The 23,042-nt window shown below is 38.7% G+C and overlaps 1 protein-coding gene across 5 annotated transcripts in view; it reads left to right on the forward strand.

The window, feature by feature from the left end:
- MID1 (midline 1) overlaps nt 1-23,042 on the forward strand; it is a 256,980-nt gene that overhangs the window by 154,863 nt on the left and 79,075 nt on the right. For all 5 annotated transcript variants that reach the window (XM_017954012.3, XM_017954011.3, XM_031660541.1 and 2 more), the window contains one exon: nt 7,295-7,390. In XM_017954012.3, the coding sequence (XP_017809501.1) occupies nt 7,295-7,390 (96 nt within the window). The remainder of the gene's footprint in view (nt 1-7,294; nt 7,391-23,042) is intronic.

The following is a 23,042-nucleotide window of genomic DNA, read 5'->3' on the forward strand; positions in this document are numbered from 1 at the left end:
ATAAAGTAGGTAAGGAAGCCTCATTCTTTAAGCTACTCATGTTTTATAACTTTGCCTTCTACCTATACCCAATCCTTGGCTTAATATTATAACAAAATCTGCCCACTGGTATCCTTGCCTTTTATAAGGACCATTTTGAATTATTTGTATTTCTTTTCTTTGGTGGTGGTGGTGGGAGGGCAGTATTGAATGCCACCAAGTCGTAACACACTTGCTAAAACCTCACAGAATAAGGGCACTGTGAAAAAAATCACTTGGGGAAAAGGTAATGAATTAAGGCTGGGAGCAACTTGACTTTGGGTTTGGATAGAAGTTGAAATTGATGTGTTAGTGATAATTGCTATATCATTGCTCTATTTTTATAAATCCCGGTTTGTAAAAATTTGTTTGATAATGTTATATTTGCCTTCACAGAAGTCCTGTGGTCTGGACAGGGTTATATAACATTCCTCAAAAATTCTTCTAAACTCTCAAGGCCCTCTTCTTGGGGTCAGACTCAACTGTACCAATGACAAAAGCCTGAAAGCATGGAAGACTTCTATTGTTTAGCAAAGCTGAGAGAAGACATTGTCTTAACAATCTATACTAGTTGTTAAATTAACTAATTAGTTGATTTACTACATTGGATTTCAGAAAGGTTGTCCAATGAATATCCAGTTTTCTATACTAATTGGAAATATCATTGAATATTTAAGTGTGTACAGTGGGAAGGGACTAAGCAATGATGGGTATACAGCAAGTACTCAATAGATACTATGGCTTTATTATACTCTTTTTTTACTGGTAGAATTTTCTGCTATGCACATCCATTCCAGGCAAAGGGAAGAGACTGCACCCAGGCCCAGACCCAGAAACAAGCCTGGATCCCTAAAACAGCTTGTTCACAATGGCAGGAGCCCAGCACAGGAGTGGGGAAAGTAGAGGAAAAGAGGTATGAGTAATACTGACCACTAAAGGAAAGGGACTTACCCATTCAAACTAACAGATGAGAAGGGCTTCATGGGCGAGATGACAACAAATAGTAGCATTAGCATTCGTTGATATTTAGGACATTACACAACACTTAGTCTAAAACAGGGACCCGCAGTCCAGATGGGAATTCTGACAATAATCACATCATGAGAAGGCTGAGCAAATTGGATTCAGTGTTTTTGGAAAATGTAATCTTAGGGGGAAATATATTCTTGTAGCTGTGTACTACTAAATTGAAAATCTACAGAAGAATTCATTTATGAAATGTGTGGGCGTGCTTTTAATTTGCTGGTGGTTTAAATATTTTATTAACTGTATGAGCATGCTTTTAATTTGGTTGTGGTATAAGTGTTACAAATTAAGCTTTTATTAAAATCAGTCTAAACTCCAAACTTGAAAAACAAGTTTTTTATTTTATTTAACAAGTACCAGTACAACACATCGTGAGCCAGGTGCTCCTCCTAGGGCTTGCACATATCTCCTCCTCTAATCATCTTGACAGCCCCATGAGGAAACTAAGGCACAGAGGTTAAGAACTTGTTGAAGGTCTCAGAGCTAGGATTTCAAACCAGGCAGACTGGCACCAGGTTCTGTGTACTTAACCATTATGCTCCTTAAATTAGAATATCTACGAGTCAAAATGCTGTTTAATTTTCTTCAGATTATTGTGGGTTCTGTCAAGCTAAGCTTTCTGGCCATAAGTGAAAGTGTTCTTAGCATCTTGTACAGAAAGAATTCTTTCTAGAGGTTCATGGAGTGGCATCTATTTCAGACTTACACAAAAGGTTTGGAACAAATGTTAGTGTTTAACAGAAGCAGATGTTTATCAGTGGCCCAGACAATGTTATTTTGATATTTACCTTCTAGACTGGGGGCGTGGCAAACAACAGTTATGGGTCAAATTTCACTCACCACTTGTTTTGGTAAATAAAATTTCATTGAATACAGTCCTGCCCACTCATTTACATATTATCTATGGCTGCTTTCATGCTAAAACAGCAGCAGCATTGAGTCATTGTGTCCAAGAACATATGGCCAATAAAGCCTAAAATATTTACTACATGATCTTTTATAGCAAGTTTGCCACCCCCATTCTAGACCAGCAAGGTAGCCACCAGCCAGATATAGCTCCCAAGTGTTTGAAATGGGGCTGGTTTTGAGTTGAGATGTGTCATAAGTGTAAAACATATCAGATTCTAAAGACTTAGTAAAAAGAAAGAAAAAAAGAATGTAAAATACCTCATCAGTTTTCAAATATTGATTGCAGGTGGAAATGACAATTTTATTAAAATTAACTTTACTTGGTTCTACTTTGTTAATGTGACTACTAGAAAATTTTGAAATGTGACTCATATTTGTGGCTCACATTAGGTTTCTATTGACACTGCTGATCTACAGCCTGGAATTTGGAGAATATGTGACCTCTAGAAAAAGCAGAAAGAGGAAAGATGGGGGAAGAGAGAAAACAACCTCTTGTATTTTCAAATGTCTTTCTAAAGTAATACAATCTTTTCTGATTGGCTCTTCCTCATAGGAAGGCATACTCAAAAATGGGTTAGGTGGTCTATGGAAATGATTGTAGATGAGTTCTCCCAGAAGCAGACTTTGACAATTTGAATTGGGAGGTGATCCAGGAAGCACCTGGAGGGAGAGGGGATGCAAACAGGAAAGAGAACGAAGAGGAAAGAGGGTTAATGAGCAGGTTGTTGCTGTGGACCCATGTGCTGCCTCCCAATGGCGCCCTGTGGGAGATTTTGTAGACAGAGGCTCAGAGTGGTTCCACCAAGGAAGTGAAAAAGCTGGGCAGTGTATCCACCAATTGCCAGTAATTGCCACTTGAGGGCTGCTCCTAGGGGCTTCAGCTTCTTCTTACTCTCCCCAGCACCTGCTTTGCCTGAAGCCAGGTAAGACCCTGGGGTGAAAAGGCACAGGTACTTGCAGGAAAAAGCCATGAGCAAGCTGGAGAATGGTGCCTGCCAGAGGCACAGGGTTGGGCCCTTCTAGTGTCTGGAACTGTGTCAAAACTAAATGTTCCATCTTATAATTCATAATTTCAACAAACATTCATGTAGTTCTCTGATGAGTGTGTTCATTTTCTCATTCAATCTTAACAATAGTATAGATAGGTAGATTTATCATTATCCATACATTATGGATGGGAAAACTGAGCCCAAGACACATCCGGTCATTTGCCCAAGAGAGTCCAGCTGGGATGGTAGCCCCAGTCTTCTCCCTCTGCATATGTGGTCACTCATGCCTGACTCCTTGGATTTCTACAAAACTTGACTTGAGTAAGGAGATGTCAATATATTGATGTTTTCAAGGTGGTAACAGGAAACTAAAACCAATTTTTCTTATGGTCTGTAGAATTTTTTTAGATATCCATAGGGCAGTGTAGAAACTGGTATCTACTTAATCCCATGACTTTTATATGAAAAAGTATGATCTCTGTTTTGCACAAATCACAATCAAAATCAAGAGGTTATGGAGCCTGCTGACCACTACCACACAGGATGTTAGTGATAGAGTTAATTTCCAGAAAATCTTCAGAGAAGTCCCTGTAGTGGAAGCTTATGGGTGCATGGCTCATTAACGACTGGATTTTGTTACCTTCCCATTACCCAGGTTCCCTTCAAAAGTGTTGTCAGCCCCTTTGGTACCACTTGGAAACAAGTCTCTCTCCCAGCTTAATTTCCCTTTATTATGCTTCTAACTGACTTGGTAATTCTTTGCAGACTTTAGTAACACTTGTACTATTTAAATTTGAATAACCCCAAAGGATCTGGATAGGTCAATGTGTTTAAACCACAGGCTTTGGTCTATGTATTAACTGATTAAAAACAGATTTGATGCATGATGTATACTTAATAAAGGGAGGGGGAAGCAAGCAGATGTTTGTAAAATTTCAATGTGTTGGATTGCATTTCTTTGACCCTCTTTTGCTGACTAGCTTTAGAAAAGTCATACTTATGACAATTGAATTGTAAACAGTTAGATGATGTATTTCCCTAGAAATTTCCTGCTGTGAAGGGTCAACCAAAAAGAAAAGTATCCCCTAGTATTAACATACCAAAAAAGTTGACAAATATACCTTATAATAGTTATGTCTATATCAAGGACATTGAAGAATGGGATGCTTCAAAATCATCCTCTGGTCTCTGACCATAAAGTGATTAGCAGTTGCAATTCATTTAATCCAAACAGTAAAAAAAAACTTTGGCTTTTGTTGTTATTGTTGTTAAAAGCAAGTTTTTCTTTGATGCAAGCATAAGATCAAGTTGTACATAAATCACTGTGTCTAGTTCATTCTCTGACTCTTCAGCCTCTTGTATCCCATTCTTTAAGTGGAAAAGTTATTTTTCTCCTTTAAAATTGTCACATTTGAAATGTTTTGAGTATTTCCAAGACAGAATTGAAGGTTTCTTGTTGGTTTTCCAGTCCAGATGAAATGTGCACAAAGCCTTCCTCTGAATTTTGAACACATGAGAATTACAGAGAAAATATTTTAAAATGTATTTTAATGAATACATAACCAAGCGTAAACATATGTGAAAAGCCTCCAAGGACCGGAAATGAAAGAAAGTGTAGAGTGGTGAGGGAAGACTGACACTGGGCTACTCCCAAGGAGTGGAGATGACATGGGGCAATGGTGACTTCAGTAGACACATAGGGAAGTAAACATCACATGTGGCAAGAGCCTTGTACACCTGGAGGCCAAGACCCCCCCATGGATACACTGGACTCAAAGGGAACCTGACATCTTATCTGGAATTGAAGTCAGACACAGAACTCTCATGGAGGGAAGCAGAGGCACTGAGTCAAACTAGGATCTGTGCCTCTGTTGCACACGAGTGCCTTATGGGAGCGTCCTCTTTGGGAAAAGAACCTCACGCCCTAACCTCAGAATATGCTTCTCATCTGGCTGGACTATGTCAATCCCCAAATCACAGCACAGGGAGCAAAGTTTACATTGTATGAGGTATCAGACAAAAATTACAAGACAAAGATAAAATCAGATCCTTGAGAAATATTCAACAAGCACAGGGAAATACAGAATTGCCTTTTCTCAAAAGAGCTTAAGAATAAGTAAGTTTAGTTGTCTTGAGATTATGGAGAAGAGAATTGTGTTTTTGTAATAGGAACAGAAAGGAATTCAATAAGAAAAGGGAGATGTGATAAAGAACCTACTAGAAATGCAAATGCATTTGTTAAAAAATTTTAAAAACAGTCAACACCAGATTAATAAGTTTAACTTGTTTTAAAAATAACCAGAAAGTTCTGCTTTTGACATATGCATTTTAAGCCTTAGATAAAAGTGGTTCTTTTCCTTAATACACTTTTCTCAATAAAAAATTTAGGGAAGTAGAAAGAGCTAAAATTTTCATAAATAAATTTTACAGCGTAATGAAATATTGACACCTTTATGAACTTGTTAGTTTTCAAAATCCCTCAAACTCTTTCTAAATCCTCTTTCTCGGATGACATTATAAATTTGAGGTCTGTTTTCTTTTCCATGAAATTTCCTGTTGTTCCATATCTTTGCCATACTTGTGGAACTGTCTATATGCTAAAACACAGTTTCCCTGATCTTTTGCCCTCTCAACCTCTCTGATGTTGGCATATGACATTGTTCTATTCCCTGCCCATGGAAGATTCTTCTTTCCAAGAAGTTTCCACTGTTGTGCAACAAAAAACCCCTGGACATCCTTCAAGCCTCAGCTGCAAGACTTGGCCCTCTTGGAAACCTTTAACCAGCAGCCATCAACTCTTCCCCTTCTCTTGTTTGTAGCATCTTTCTCCCAGTTTGTACAGCCATCTGTTTCCTTGTGGACAGGGAGTAGATATCAATATTTTTATTTTATTTCCCTACTGTCTCTTTCAGAGTCTGGCATATTATAGAAGCTTAATAAGTACTTGTTGTGTGAACACATAAGTAAATGAATGAATGGTAGGAACACATAAGTAAATGAATGAATGGTGTAAATCAAGCTTGTTCAACACGCGGCCAGCAAGGCCACCTGCGACCCAGAAGTGCTTTGAATGCAGCCCAACACAAATTCATAAACTTTCTTAAAACATTATGAGATTGTTTTGTGATTTTTTTTTTTTTAATCTCATCAGCTGTCATTAGTGTTAGTTATTTTATGTGTGGCCCAAGAAAATTCTTCTTCCAGCGTGGTCCAGGGAAGCCAAAAGATTGGACACCCCTGGCAATCAAGAGCATGTGAATGAGAAGGAACAGAAATCTTAGTGTGTCTTACCCAGAATAGAGAGTTATTGTGTTTGAAAATAGTATTAAATAGTCATTCCAGAGAACTTTAAGTTTGATGCTCTAAAGGAATAGGGAATAATTCTAGAGTCTTATACAGGATAATGAGTGGTAAATATAGTGTTCAAAGAAATTTGATCTGGCATTAATGGACAAAGAATAGAAGCGTGAACAATAAAATGTACAATTGTGTGTTGGTATCCATAAGGGATTAATTTCAGGGTCTCTCATAGATACTAAAATCGTGGATGCTCAAATCCCTGATATAAAATGGCCTGTTATTTGCATATAACCCAATCACATCCTCCTGCATACTTTAAGTCATCTCTAGATAACTTATATTACCTAATACAATGTAAATACTATGCAAATAGTTGTTATATTCTATTGTTTAGGGAATAATGACAAGAAAAAAGTCTGTACATGTTCAGTACAGATGCAGTCATCCATTTTTTTCCAAATATTTTTGATCTGCAACTGGTTGAATCCAGGTATGTGGAACCCAGTGGATACGGAGAGTCAACTCCACTACAACTGACCAAATGTGTGTGTGACGAGGACTTATCATAAATGTCTATAAATAACCTTACTATCAGCAAGAGCTAAACAATTCAAACCTTCCTCCAAGGGATTAGCCTCAGCCTGCCCATAAAAGGATAAATCTGAAAAATCCAATGGTAGTTGATTTGATGTGGAAATATATTCCTTATATTATTGCCAGCTCTGATTTAAGTAAAGGGATAGAAATCCAATTACCTCCTTTCTCCCTAGGTCATGACCTAGAGATAACCTATAACTAATTATTCTGTTAAATATCCCTGAGTTAGTGCAAGAAGCAAGAACAAAAAGAATAAAGTCTGAGCGTGTCTAAAAGGTTCTTTTAAATGCAACTTTTGAAAATCCAATTTAAATCTATAAATACTTGAAATTATGTTGATTTCACTAAGGTTTCTGAAAAATGTATCAGTTTTTCCTGAGTATGAGTAATTTTGTGTATCTGAAGTATAAAAGCATGCAGAATAATATTTTTTCCTTTTTTTTTTTTTTGAACAGCAAAACTTAGAGAGTAACCTCACCAACCTTATTAAGAGGAACACAGAACTGGAGACCCTTTTGGCTAAACTCATCCAAACCTGTCAACATGTTGAGGTGAGTATCTCTGTATTTCTGTATGGTATGTTTCGTGTGAAAACTGCCAGATCAAGGTTTTGATATCCTCATGCTTTATAATTTTAAAACAAGAATCTTTCTTAAAATTAAATATTTTGCAAAAGCCAAAATAAAAGATGGATAAAATTAAAAGGAATCAGAACTTCAGAGAATCTCTCCCATCCAGGGCTGCCTCCCATTCCCGTTATAGCTCTCCCTGATCTAGCATTACATAGCAGTCCTAATGTTGTAGATTTTAATTGCCCTTACAAAGAACAGTCAAAAAAGGTATTGTATTAGTGTACTAGGGCTGCCATAACAAATTACCACAAACTGGGAAAGCATAAAACAAGAGTAATTTATTCTGTCAGTTTTGGAGGCTAGAAGTCTGAAATCAAGATTTTGGCAGGGCCATGCTCCCTCCAAATGTTCTAGGGGAGGATCCTTCCTTGCCTCTTCCCATTTTCTGGTAGTTGCAGGCAATTCTTGGAGTTCCTTGGCTTGCAGCTACAGCACTCTCAACTCTGCCTCTGTCGTCACATTCTCCTGCTGTGTCTCTGAATATGCGTCCAAATTTCCTTATTGTTATAAAGAGCCCACCCTACTCCAGCCTTACCTCACTTTAACTTGATTACACCTGCGAAGACTATTTTCAGGCCAGGCATGGTGGTTCACACCCTGTAATCCCAGCACTTTGGGAGGCTAAGGCAGGAGGATCACTTGAGCTCAGGAGGCCAGCCTGGGCAACATGGCGAAAACCCATCTCTACTAAAAAATACAAAAAAAATTAGCCAGGCGTGGGAGCACACACTGTGGTCCCAGCTACTTGGGAGGCTGAGGTGGGAGGATAACCCAAGCCTGGGAAATTGAGGCTGCAGTGAGCTAAGATTGCAGTACTGCACTCCAGTCTAGGTGACAGAGTGAGACCTTGTCTCAAAAAAGAAAAAAAACAAAGAGTCTATTTTCAAATAAGGTCCAATTTACAGGTACCAGGGGTTAGGACTTGAACATATCTTTTTTTACAGACACAATTTAACTCACTGCAGGTGTATATTAATGCATCTTAGTTGTCAGATGTGTTTCCATGAAATAAACCACAATTGCAACAATAGCAGAACCTGCAATGACTCTACACTGCATAAGGAAAAAATAGATGTCACTTCCTTTATGTATGTGATTTTCAAAGTCCTCTTCCATCTTCTCCCAAACTGTCTTTTTTACCACCCCACCCCATGAACTGAAACTAAACAATTGCCATTCACTACACTTTTAAGCCTTCTGGCCCTTAACCAAGCGGTTCCCTCTGCCTGGTAGGCCAATCCCTCCAACCCATGTCTATTTGTTAGAATGCTTCCTGTGTACCCTCCAAGTCCTAAGTCAAGGGGCACTTCAGTTGTGAATGTTTCTCTGGTTCTCGGGACCAGAGTCATCGCCCCTTTCTCTGAATCGCATAACATTTTATGATATCGTGTATGTGATTCAGAGAAAGGAGAGATGTCCCCGCCCCAATCTCATGTCGAATTGTAATCCCCAGTGCTGGAGGTGGGGGTTGGTGGGAGGTGTTTGGGTCATGGGGGCAGATCCCTCATGGCTTGGTGCTGACTCCATGATAAGTGCGTTCTCACAAAATCTAGCTGTTTAAAAGTGTGTGACACTCCCCCCTCCGCCCACCCGCCTCCCCCACACACACTCTCTTGCTCCTAATTTCGCCATTTGACGTGCCAGCTCTGGCTTTGCCTTCTACCATGTGTAAAAGCTTCCTGAGGCCTCATCAGAAGCTGAGCACATACCTGGTGCCCTGCTTCCTGTACAGCCTGTAGCACCCGTGAACCAATTAAACCGATTTTCTTTGTAAATTACCCAGTCTCAGGTATTTCTTTATAGCAATGTAAGAATAGTAATAATCTTCTCATGGCTTTATCATTCTTTCATGTACCAGTTCCATTTTTCCAACCAGAATGTGAAGTCTTAGAGGATGGGAGTCAAATCTAATTCGTTTTTGTATCTCATAGACTCTAATGCATTGATTTTCACACAGTAGGAGCTCAGGGTATTTGTTTTAGATGAATTTGCTTGATGACTCTCCAAATGGCAAATTTTGAACACTATTTGAATGCTTGCAAGTTCAGCTCCCCCAAAATATCTAAAGTTGGAGAAGCAAATTATTTTGAGCATGCATTTAAAATTTTTGACAGTAACTCCATTTTTGCAATAAGAGTTTCTTAAAGTCCCTTTGATCGTCTAAGCAGTAATTATAAGTTTATAGCCTCCTATGTGCCTATAACTGTCAGTAGATGCACAATGTAGCAAATAATAATAAAGATTATAATATGTTAGAGAACAATGTACACACATATAACAACATATTTAAAGAACAGTAGAGTAGCCAATCAGGTGCCAAGCTAGTAGAATATTGCATTTATGGATTCTAAGATAAGCAATTTTTTTACAGACTAATATTGCTGAAATTGAGCTGCAACTTAAATGAATGGTGAGACAGTTTAATGGGCAACATTTGTTTGTTCCTACTGGCATACAAAATATAGATGAGACAGTTGCTGGTATCTTAGATTAGATGGAGTATAGTTTGAGAAGGGGGGATTAAAAGAGAAAAAAATGTGAGTACAATTTTTGTGAAACTTTATGGAAGAGTCAGGACTTGAGCCAGTTACTATAGATTTCACAACTATTATTTTAGTACCCTAGGTATTGAGATGTCAGCTTATTTATTCAACATAATGGTGTTTGTTGGTGATACATTTCTCAGCATAGCAGAAATTAGCAAAGATTGCTTTCAGAAAGATCCTATCAGTGTAAAAGCATGTCTACTGTGCAAACACTGGTGCTTTGGTGGAAGGCTTAAAATACTTTGTGTTTGTAAAGTCTGTGCTTTTACTTACAAGTGCTCCCCTTGTGATCAGAAGTATAAAACTGGTTACTAAGAGAAACACATGAGTTAGCAACTTTTTCCAACTCCAAATTTGTTGTGTTTTCCAAAGATAATATCCAGGGAGATAGAAATTAGGGATGTTCTCATCTCCTACCTAAGCCATCTACTCCAGCTGTTCATCATTTGAGGTGCTGATGGAGGTTATGATCGGTGGAAGAGGGAAAGGCATACAAAAGGAAAGAAAAGGAGGAATTAGAACAAAACATAAGTGAGAGAGCAGATTAGGACTGTCCAGTGAGCTCATTGGTTCACTTAGTAGACCCTCTTGCTTTAAAAGCTACATGATTATCAGGGCAGAATCAGTTTTTCATCATGTTGAGATGAAGTTGAGAGTGTGAAGGCAGCAGCAGTGGCAGCAGTGTGTTGCAGAATCCAGACCTTTTGAACCCTCTGCTTAGACTGGATTCTCTTTTGGCAAACATCTTGCCAGGGAACATGTTGAGCCTCGTTGATTAAACGATATTGGAAATAATAGTGAACAAGCATAATGTTTTCATTATTATAGGGTAAAGTGAATATGTATTATATGAATAAATGGATGAACAAAATGGAATAATCTGTATGCCATATTTTATTTTTATGATGTGATAGCATTTGATGTTTAGGACAATAAGAAAGAATTATTTCTCTTCAGTAAAAAAAAAAAATTACCTGAGCTTTATGGTAAATCTTATAAATGCTTTATGGATTGGGTGATTATTTCATTCAATTTCAGCTAGTTACTCCTTAAAGCATTAATGTCTGGTTTCCATTATGACCTGTTGTGATTTCAGAACAAATGCATTGCTCCTAATGCAATATTATTATGGCTTGAATTTACAAGACGCTATTCATCCTAACATGATGTAAAATTACATTCTAAGATGTTCAGTAATTTCAAATGATAGATAAATTGAAGAAATTTACAAGGAGATTTTAGTTTTATATTAATAGATCAGATATGATTTTAGTTGCAATACAGGCTTTTCAAATAAAGCTATTACTGAATTGACTGTAGCAGAGTTGCAAATAGACACATACATGCCATTAGAGGTAATTCTAAACAAGAAATAAAGAATATTCATTTTTTTCTTTGTTGTTTTTGTATAAATCCTTTGGAATGGAAACACATGTTTATGGGTGAGTAAGTTTGGTATTTGGGAAATTTATTCTAGATAAAAATTAAAGAAAATTATGAGTAGAAAAATAATGATACTTACAGTACTTATTTTTACATTTGTTTTTATTCCTAATTATTAGTATTCTGAAAGTATAATTTTCAAAAGTTGAACACCCATTTCTCATATAATGATTGAATTAGTCCACATCAAAGATTTATTTAACTTCTTAATGAAGGAACCAGCAAGATGATAAAGCTGCTTCCAAGGAGGATACCAGAAACGGATACATATAAATGTGGGGAAGGGGTTAGCAGGGGGAAAAGAATGCCAGACTAGCATAGCTAATTTGGATACAAAACTGGTTAGTGACCTACAGGGCAATACGGCTAAAACATTTGGACAAAATAAGTTGCATATTATTGGGTTTCTCTAAGTTAACATCTAACTTTGCAGAGTCTAAGCCCTAACCACTAGTAAATAGAAAGTCAGACTCTGTTACATCCCAGTCTGGAGAGTCAGATGACCCTGACTTAGGCTGACTTCATGGGATATGCTCTCGTGGAACTTTGGAAGGGCTCACAGTCTTCTCTTTCTCTTTTTTCCAAGTTTTCGATAATTTCGCTTAACATGACTTTCTGTTCTAGAGACTTGATCTAGGAACAGTGTTTGCTAAACAAATATTTCTGGGAGGGGGTGTACATTTTTGCCTGTGGACAGTTACTTTAATTTGTTACAGTGTCTTGCTAGTTTGTTCATTTCAGTAGTGCGGATGGAGTACCCACTGTGTTAGGTGCCAAAGGACCCTGCCCACAGGAAGTTTACTATCTTCACTAAGACAGAAGAGCACTTATAACACAAAATAAAGTAGAAAGCCATAATTACCATAAAGAAGGTGTGGATTATCTACTTCAAAATTTCAGAGAAGCAAGAAATTGCTTCTAGCTGGGGACTGGGGAAGGTAGCGCAAGATCTGAGCCTGCCTTCAAGGGTAGGTAACATTTGAGTTTACGGAATCAGGGAGACAGCACTGCTTGCCAGGCAAATAAAGGCATGAGGATAGAAAGACGAGGAGTGTATGTACACAAAGCAAGTAGTTCATTCTGGAGAAATGGAAAGTGTGGAAGAAGGAAGGATCCGGAGGAACCAGTTTGGGAGAGATGAGAGCTGGAAAGGCTTTCATGTTGCGTCTGAATTTGAACTTTGGTTTTGAAGGTTTAGTGAGGGTTCAAGGAACACATAGACCTGTGTGAGTTTCACAGTGACAATTGGCATTTCTAACTGTTTTCAGGAAATGACACTTTTGGTTATTGAGAAAATAATATGGATATTGTCATGCAAAACAATCTCATGTCCAAGGGAAACCTTCACAGCACTAGGAAACTCCAAAAAGGCCATGGAGTTTGTTAGGCACTAGAATGCTATTCTTTTAAATCGGTACAGTGGAAAAGAATTTCCTGGTTCACATCCTTGGTTCCTAGATGGTACTTCTTCCTTTTCCTCTTCCTGAAAGTGTCCTTGTATTTGGGCATGAGCATTCCCCGGGAAAATAATTCCCATGCCAGCTGGAGCTAAAAAAACTCACAGCACAGAGGCACTTCCTAATTGTTGTAAATTAAATCAATGAATTCCTTCCCAGGACCCATGAGGAAGTACTACATCCTTATAAGTTCACATCTCCTCCCAGGGATTTACCTCTGCTTTTCTTTAGAATGGAAAACAGTTTGAAGGTTCCCCTTCAGCCACCCAACTCTCCCCGCCCCCGCCACATTGTTTTCATAACTTGTTTTTTAAATGAGGGTAAAGCAAATGAATGGCTTTTTGATTGTAAGTGCCAAATATTTTTAAAACGGTGGAGAACAGAGAATGGCATGCGGTGGCTCATGCCTGTAATCCCAGCATACTTTGGGAGGCCAAGGCAGGAGGATCACTTGAGCCCAAGGATTCAATAACAGCCTGGGCAATATAGTGAGACCTCGTCTCTACAAAAAAATGTAAAAAACTAGACAGGTGTGGTGGTGTGCGCCTGTAATCCCAGTAACAAAGGAGGCCAAGACTGGAGGATTGCTTGAGCCTGGGAGGTCGAGGCTACAGTGACCCATGGAGTGCTGAGCGACAGAGTGAGACCCTGTCTCTTGCACACACACACACACACACACACACACACACACGCAGAGTATGAAGGCCAAGACGGTGTGGGATTCAGGAGGCAGAGACATTGAAAGAGCAACTTCAGGTAGACTCCTAAGAAATGTTTGTTTAGGACTGTAAAAACTAATGAGTTTTCAACCACTCTGTTTTGTCTTCTTCAGGAGAGAAATAAGGTAGAATGGATGAGTTTGTAGTTATACTAGACAAGTTTGGAGTTAATTATATATGGAGTGAAAGACAAGCTTATGAGAAATGATCAAAATTTGGGTCACCCACAGAACTTCAGTTTTCTAGGTCAGATAAAGACTGTATCTCTTCCTCACATTCTTCTTCCCATTTACTTTGAAAAATCAGAAGACATAGTTTATTAGCTAAGCAAACACTTAGAATCACCAATGTGTACCAAATTTTCTGCACATTCCGATAATCAAGTTCTTTTACAGCAAATACAACACCTTGACACTTAATAGATGTGCATTTTGCGAATGATAGGTGACTGTGACTCTAAAGATGATGGCCAAGAAAAACTGGGAAAGGGTGGCCAATTGCCATAATGGTTTCAAGAAGATAAAGGCTCAGCAGTCCTTACCATTCTTGCCCAAGGTCATCCTTGAAGGGCATTTTCTAATCCAACATCCCTTCAAAGTTCCAGCATTGGCCTCTTTGGTTTATCTTGCCTTGTTTGTAATCACTTCTTAAAATTCTTTTTGCCATTATTTTTCTCACTAAGTTTTTAGTCTATTTTTGTTGTTGTTTTATTTTAATGGAAAGTTTGCTCTCTTACGGCTTTCTCTGAGTTTCTCCAGTGCTAGTTGTCATGTAAAGTGACAAGGTTCTTGTGGAGGAATTAAGGCTGTTTAATTAGATTTCTGCTCAGATGATGAGTTCTGTAAATTGAAAGGGATGAGAGTGAGGTGTTACTTGGGTGATATGTAGCTTGTAAGAAATTGTAGGAAATCACTTGGCAAAACAGATGGGAGTCTGTAGAAGACTTTTCCAGTAATTCATCAAGCCCTAAAAGCATTCATTTGTAAACTTTGAAATAATGAAAAATCATTGGGTTAAAAAGAAAGATGAACCATTTGTTTAATTTTGTTGTGCAGTTTTGTAATGCCAAAGCATTCTCTCTCCATAGAAAACTTGGCAATGGCTTCATCCGGAGTCATTGGATGAAGACCAGCATGCAAACACCAAACGAGCTATTTGTGTCTTGTGAACGTGTGTCTGATCTTGGATGAAGTATATTCTGCTGAGGGCCGACATGAATGTCCAAAGTTATAATCCATTGTCACTTACAGATGAAGATCAGATTCCCACCCAATCTGACCCCCTGTGAGAATGCTGTCAAGGTATAATTAGAGTCAGATTCTGGGCCTCATTAAACCACATCATACAACCCACAGTCAGCTCTTGCTCTCCATGTAATCAGCTCTAGAATTATGATAATGTGATAGTGCAAATATGGTGGCTTTCAGAAACTGGATTATCATGAGCCACTATAATAATGGTTGATTTCCCAGGTTCAGGTCTTAGGATTCCCATGACAAAGGAGAAAAGAACTGTTGGTCTGCACAGAAATTTATCATCTCTGGAGAAGATTTTTTTTTACTATTGCATATGAATAATGGCTATGTATCCAGCTTACTCTACCAAGTTTACTAAAATTGACAACTTATGAAGCAAATTTAGATTTTCTTGGTAGAGGTTAAATTTAATTATTAAAGTATCTAACACATATTTGAATGTCTCCCTTTGGATTCAGTGCCCTTGACTTAGAAAAAATTGATTAATAACAGGCACTGGATCCTGTTTCTTTCTTGGGTATATTCATGAGGAATAATGAGAAGATATCAGCAAAAATCTTTGAGTATTTTCGAATGAGATTAATCTTATGAATAAATGAATATATGACTTAGTAAGCTGGTATTACTTTTAGAATGACATTCCCAAGTTTCAGTTTTGAAACTTTATACAAAACATTATCCAAACCTTTCATCATCTGCTTATCTTTCTAATTTGGGTAGTATGACCTATTGCATCATATACAGAATCCTACTTAGTGGCTCAGATTGGAGTATGAGCACTTGTACGTGCCTCTGAAGACAAACCCTCTAATGTTTGAATTTGGTAGTGCAGATTTCCAAGGTTAATACTTAAATGTGAAGTAATAGGCCTAAATTGGAGGCCCAAAGGCTGAGCATTAGGAAGTTAGAGAGAAAGTGTGTTTTGTTTTTTCTGATGTATCTTATTGTGCTCCCTCCACATAATACAAGAATTGCTTATCCTGTCTCCCTTACAGTATTCCACACACACAACCTTCTTTGCCTGGAAATATTTACATGCATGATTGACTAGAGCAGCAGAGATGTTTCTGGCATGATATAAAGAATAATAGGAACAGGTTGTGATACATTTTTTAAAATAGCCATTGTTGGCCAGGCACAGTGGCTCACGCCTGTAATCCCAGCACTTTGGGAGGCCAAGGTGGGTGGATCACCTGAGGTCAGGAGTTCAAGACCAGCCTGACCAACATGGTAAAACCCCATCTCTATTTAAAATACAAAAATTAGCTGGGTGTGGTGGTGGGCACCTGTAATCCCAGCTACTCGAGAGACTGGGGCAGGAAATCACTTGAACCTGAGAGGCAGAGGTTGCAGTGAGCTGAGATTGCACCATTGCACTCCAGTCTGGGCAACAGAGCCAGATTCTGTCTCAAATAAAATAAAATAAAATAAAATAAAATAGCCATTGTTAGTTCTAACTCAACTTTTACATGAGATGGTCTTAGCTGGATGGTTTCAGATGAATGAGTCAGAGGGGAATGGAATGATTCCAGGTGAGAAGGTGACTCTCAGGTAAAAGCTTTGGTTCCCTTATTGCTCCCATTCATGCCATTCAGAAACAAGAATAATCCTAGCAATCAATCCATCATTTTGTTACTGAACCAACCTTTTACTTCTGGGTCTAATATCGAGTTTAAATTATTTTTTTCAATAAATGAACATAAAATTGTCTTCTAATGACAATCAAGCTGAAATTATCTCTGTGTATAAAATAATTACAGATTATCAAAGAAGCTGGACATATCATTTTTTACCTGATTCCATTGACTTCTATTTTTAATTTGCTAAATTAAATGTTGTAGGAAAAACTGAAGAGCTTTGTTCTAACTTTGAAATTCCACCACAAAATAATTGAGTCATGCACATAAAATGTCCATTAACAAGAACACAGTTGTAGTACTGGTTATTTTTGTTTGAAATAGAAATATGAAATTTTAAATTCAGCTATTTAAAATGCCCGAGGCTACCATGGAATGTACAAGGCTCTTAGTGAGGAGCAACACAAATAAAGATTTTTACAACCAAGTGAGGTAACTTCTTGGCCTAGAAATTTATGATAGAGCTTTTACTATGCTTTTAAAAGTATTTTCACTAGATATAACATCAAGTTCATATATGTAAAGTGATGAAAACTATCATAGTGGTCTAATTCTCTGACAAGGCAAGCTTGGTATTGAGATGTGATAAGTTCATTCAAGGAAGCCTTCTGTCAATTTCCATAGGATTGGGAAGGTGGTGCCTTGTCCATCTTTGCAGGTGTTGGAAGGGGAGCATTATTGCATAGATCTGTTCCAGTTTCACAGCAACATACAGACTATAGTGTAAAGAAAGAAAAAGTGAAAAAGTGATAGGACTTATATGCACTACAAACAATTATGACCACTGACCAGCTCTTACTGTCACTTCCTGATTTAATTATCCCAATAGTCTTTCAACGTAAATGTTATTCAGATAACCATAGATACGTGGCCTGAAGCCAGATATAACAAGAACCAGCCAGTAAAGAAATGGGTTGAAGGTAACCAAGTAATAAGTGACTGGAGTGGTTACTGAACCCAAATCAGGTGATTAGAAAGTTAGATTCCCAGGGGAATTCTCATTACAAGAAACATCAGGTAATTGGAAGCCCTGTTAAACCCACCATAACAAAGGCTCAGCAAGTGTACATCTGCAGTGCCAGTACAAGAGTCTTCAGGTCTTATGCACTTTCTAAAATCTTTTATTATTAACCATTGACCCTCTAACCTCAACTTCTTTGAGATGATAAATTTGTTTCCTTTAGTAAATAAGTAAATTCCTTTTTACCCTCCTTCCCAGGAAGTTTGAGATTCATGTATAAAGATGAAGACCTAAATAATACTGGCTGAGCCACCCTAATTTGAAAATCCAAAATCTGAAATGCTCTAAAATCCAAAACTTTTTCAGCACTGACATGACACAAGAAGAGGAAAATTCCACACATAAGTACTTAACACAAATTTTGTTTCATGCACAAAATTATTGAAAATATTGTATGAAATTACCTTCAAGCTTATGTATATAAGGTGTATGTGGAATGTAAGTTAATTCAGTGGTCAGACTTGGGTCCTATCCCCAAGATATCTCATTATATATGTGCAAATATTCCAAAATCCAAAACACGTCCGGTTCTAAGCATTTAGGATAAGGGATACTCAACCTGTAGCATAAAATCAATATTTTGGGTTATAGCTGGGTGCAGTGACTCACACCTATAATCCCAGCACTTTGGGAGGCCAAGGTGGGAGGACTGCTTGAGGCCAAGAGTTTGAAACCAATCTGGGCAACATAGTAAGACCCTGTCTCTACTAATTAATTAATTAATTAACCAACTGGGAGTGGATGTTCTCGCCTGTAGTCCTAGCTACTCAGGAGGCTGAAGCAGGAGGATCACTGGAACCCAGAAGTTGGAGGTTACAGTGAACTATGATTGTACCACTGGACTCCAGCCTGAATGACAGAGACAGAGACCCTGAACTTAAAAAAATGTGTATGTTACAACTTGGGACTGAAATATTTGTTTGTATGTTAATAGTTTGTAGCATTTAAGATAATATGACATATTACAGAAATTTGACAGATTTGCTTTGAAATGCTAATTTGAAACATGTATTTTTTTTTTTTTTTTTTTTTTGAGATGGAATGCACTGGTGTGATCTCGGCTCACTGCAACCTCCACCTCCTGGGGTTCAAGTGATTCTCCTACCTCAGCCTCCTGAGTGGGTGGGATCACAGGTGCCCACCACCATGCCCAGCTAATTTTTGTATTTTTACTAGAGATGGGGTTTCACCATGTTGGCCAGCCTGGTCACGAACTCCTGACCTCAAGTGATCTGCCCACCTTGGCCTCCCAAAGTGCTGGGATTATAGGCATGAGCCACCACACCCAGCCTAACATATAATTTCTTTTAGAACTGTTATTTTAAGTTGGATCTGTAAGATAGTTTAAGTTTCAAAACAATATTGCGATGTTCAAAAAAACTTGGGTTTCAGCTTTTTTTTTTTTTTTTTTTTTTGGAGACAGAGTCTCGCTCTGTTGCCAGGTTGGAGTGCAGTGGCGCAATCTCGACTCACTGCAACCTCCGCTTCCTGGGTTCAAGCGATTCTCCTGCCTCAGCCTCCCAAGTAGCTAGGATTACAAGTGTGCACCACCATGCCCAGTTAATTTTTATATTTGTAGTAGAGACCGGGATTTCACCATGTTGGCCAGGATGGTCTTGATCTCCTGACCTTGTGATCTGCCCACCTTGGCCTCCCAAAGTGCTGGGATTACAGACATGAGCCACCACACCTGGCCCAGGTTTCAGCATATTTTTAAGTTTAGTTTGTTAGATTTATAAGAGCTACTTAAGGACTTGGGAAGGTATAACGTGTTAGGGTATTAATTTTATCCTGTTAGGCATTTGAAGTGCTTATAAAGTAAATTGAATATGTTAAATTGATAAATGCAGTTTAAAGTGTTACAGGAAGGCCGGGCGCGGTGGCTCAAGCCTGTAATCCCAGCACTTTGGGAGGCCGAGACGGGCGGATCACGAGGTCAGGAGATCGAGACCATCCTGGCTAACACAGTGAAACCCCGTCTCTACTAAAAATACAAAAACTTAGCCAGGCGAAGTGGCAGGCGCCTGTAGTCCCAGCTACTCGGGAGGCTGAGGCAGGAGAATGGCGTGAACCCGGGAGGCGGAGCTTGCAGTGAGCTGAGATCCGGCCACTGCACTTCAGCCTGGGTGACAGAGCGAGACTCCGTCTCAAAAAAAAAAAAAAAAAAAAAAAAAAAAAAAAAAAAGTGTTACAGGAGTAATCTGAACAATGATTCCCCATAGGGGTGAGGATTGACCTGAAAAGGGGCTCGAGGGTACTTTCTAGGGTGATAGAAATGTTTTATCTCTTGATTGAGCTGTTGGTTATCAAAATCCATTAAACTGTCCCTTAAGATCTATGCATTTCCTTGCATGTAAATTTTACCACAATTTAAAAATATGTGTGTAGGAACTTAATCAGCTAATTTATAGACAGAATTGATTGTTTAATGGAGTTGAGTCTATTCAACTTGAGTTAATCAAACATTGATTCAAGGACCCCCTGAGAGTGATCATTCTTGGTTTCATAAAATTTATTAGACGTATGAATAGAATAATGAGATCATAATTTGAATTTAAAAGCTTAAGGGAAACTACATAGTGAATTGTTGACATAGATGCAGTTCTTGAACAAAAATCTTGATGGTCTGTAAGTCCATGTCTATTCCTTCTCCTAGTTGGTTGGACTCCTGGGGAAGTAGGATAGTCTTCCTAGTATGCTGCATTTAGCATGCAGCACTTGACTATTGGTGAGTGAATGGAACACCTCTAGAGGCCAACTACATCATCCTTCTGTCCTCCTTGTAGCACTAGTTCATTTACATAGGTCAGCATATCCGATAAACTCACACCTTGAAGGGCAGAAAGGACCCTTCTTGAGAAGACTGTACACAGGACAGTGTTTCTATGACAGCAAACCTCGGTAGCCACAAATCCCTGGAGGATCAGTAATGCTAGTGCACACAAGGAGCTCCCTCCCAGCCTGAGGGCTCTGCCACCCAGGTAGGGCTAAGAGGCTGGAGTTGACAAAGGGAAGTCAAAAATGGGAGAGCTGTCCATCAGGGGTGTTGCTGAGCCCTGAATAGAGATCGAGGTGGGTCTGTCTCTCCCCCTCATTTTAAACCTGTACCTTTCCTTTTATTCTCTAGGATACCTTCTCTATCTTTTCTGGTTTGCAAAAGAAAAAAATCGTTAGATAGCCACTTTGAATCAGGCTTGGAAAAACACTTATAAATAATAATTCCACACATGTAAGATGGCTAGTCAACCTAAGTCTGAAAATGACTTTAACAGGAAAACATTTTCAATATCAATCTCTCATGATTCCCAAACACACACGCACACACACACACACACTCACAAACTCACCACAACTTCAAAATTAGCAACCAAAAGACATCTAAATGCTATGATCTTTCCTTTTCTCTTCCAGATCAGATTAGCTTTGCTCTTCACTGTCCTTTTGTCAAAGCCCCTATTGTACAGCTCTCCAGTGTCCTTCCTGCCTGCCCTTCTACTGCCATTGTAATTTACCAGTCCCACTACTGTTTCAGAAGAAAACTCCAGGAAAGCAAGTAAGCATGGATAGTTTTAAAGATCAATGCTGAAGGCCCACTAAGACTGGGATACAAAGGGAGTCAATTAGAAAAAGGTGGGGGTCAAGGAAGAACTCCCCACTCCCAAGTTAAACTCCTCAATTTGCTGTTTTGTTTTAGCCAGACTCTATGGGAGCTCAGTCATTGCCAACTCTCTGCAGATGGCCCCCAAAAGGCTTTTCACAAGGGGCAGTAAGATATAACTGGCTTCGGTATTTCTGTCTCCCCATTCCCAGATAACCAATTCAAGATGCATGCCCACTGTACCCTGCATGTTGTTGAAATAAAATTTTAATTTCCTCTGTCTTGCAAAAATGTTCTTTTGCCTCTCTTCCCTGGTGTCTTTTCTCATCTCCCTCACCCCTGGGTTTCCTAACTCTGTCTTGCCTACTCTGATCTCCAAAGACAAGTCCCTCCTTCATATTTGGCATGAAACCTTCCTCAGCTACTCACACAGTAATTACCTCATTTCTCAAACTCTCTAGAGTCACATCATCCAATCAAAGTACTGTGTAATGTGAGCCACATATGTAATTGAAAAATTTTCAAGTAATCACATTTTTTAAGTAAAAATAATCAGGTAAAATTAATTGTACTAATACATTTTATTTGACCCAATATATTTCAAATGTTATGTCAACATGTAATCAATATAAAAATGATTAATGTATGTATTTCATATTCACAGCACATCTCAGTTCAGACTAACCGTATTTCAAGTGCTCAAAACCGCAAGTGGCTAGTGGTGGCCATATTGGACCACAGAGCTCTAGAACTTCTGTAGCCCATGGTTTAGCAGTTAATTATGTGTGCACTTGGCATGTTCGCTGCTTATTCTCTAGTGAAGTCATTCTCTCTAGCAGGCCAAGTTTTGTTTCTACCACAGGTCCTAGCATGGTGCTTTGCGCATTGGGGGCACTCAACAAATCCCTAAGATTTGCTTCATAAATGATTCCTATACACTGATAGCATCTTCCTCATTCATGGAATAACAAGAATGACCTCATCTCCTCTCACTTTCATTCCTTAGCTACTAACACTGTTGCAAAGATCTCTGGAAACCAAAAACTTTGGTCACCTATACCTTAAATGGAGAGAGAAGTAAAACTTGCTGCTGAGAAGCAAGGACTGCCTAGAAGGTTTAGTTTGCTGGCAGAGTCAAAATAAGCACTGAATGAAGATGTGTGTGGTTCCCAGTTTTATAAATAGGTTTTACAAGAGGAGAGTGTTTGCTTCTTTGTTTTTGATGCCAAACATTTCTTCTTTTAGCATGTTATCTGAAAGTAATGATGCCAAAGGGATGATATGCCAGAAAAAGATGGTTTGTGTCCAGTTCTTTCATATGCCAGGCATAACCTCCAATTAATCTGAATGAAAGAGTGGGTGCCCATGCAGACAATGCCAACAAATGCCCCTGTAGAGAGGACACATACAGATGCCAACCTGAAATCGGGCACTGGCTACTGAAACAAAGGATTGCTTTAATTTTTGTGGAATAAACTATTTTTTCCCTCTGCTTTTCATGAAGTGGCCCTAAAGAATTCCTCTTGTTTGTGGTCTCGAAAAAATTAGAACTATGCCAATGAGGCCTGCCTTTAAGGGTTCTATTAAACAATAAGAAGGCTTTGTTCTTGGCAATAAAATTAAAGCAAGCAGTGTTTCCATTACCTGGCAGGCTGCCCTCTCCCTTCCCACAACCCCAACCCTGATCCTGACAAACCTCAGCAGACCATTCTGTTTCCCAGGTAGGAAGGTTAGATGGCAACATCTGTCAGGTTTGTGTACAGAAATATAATTGACCTTAATGATAATGTATAAAGAGCGAGAGACGCCACGGGGGGAGGGGGGAGGAAAAAATGGGGGTGGGGAGAGAGAGGGATGCTTCTCCAAATAATCTTTAACTCAAGCTTTAAAAATG

Source organism: Papio anubis, chromosome X, assembly GCF_008728515.1.
Source record: "Papio anubis isolate 15944 chromosome X, Panubis1.0, whole genome shotgun sequence".
Classification (NCBI taxonomy): Eukaryota; Metazoa; Chordata; class Mammalia; order Primates; family Cercopithecidae; genus Papio; species Papio anubis.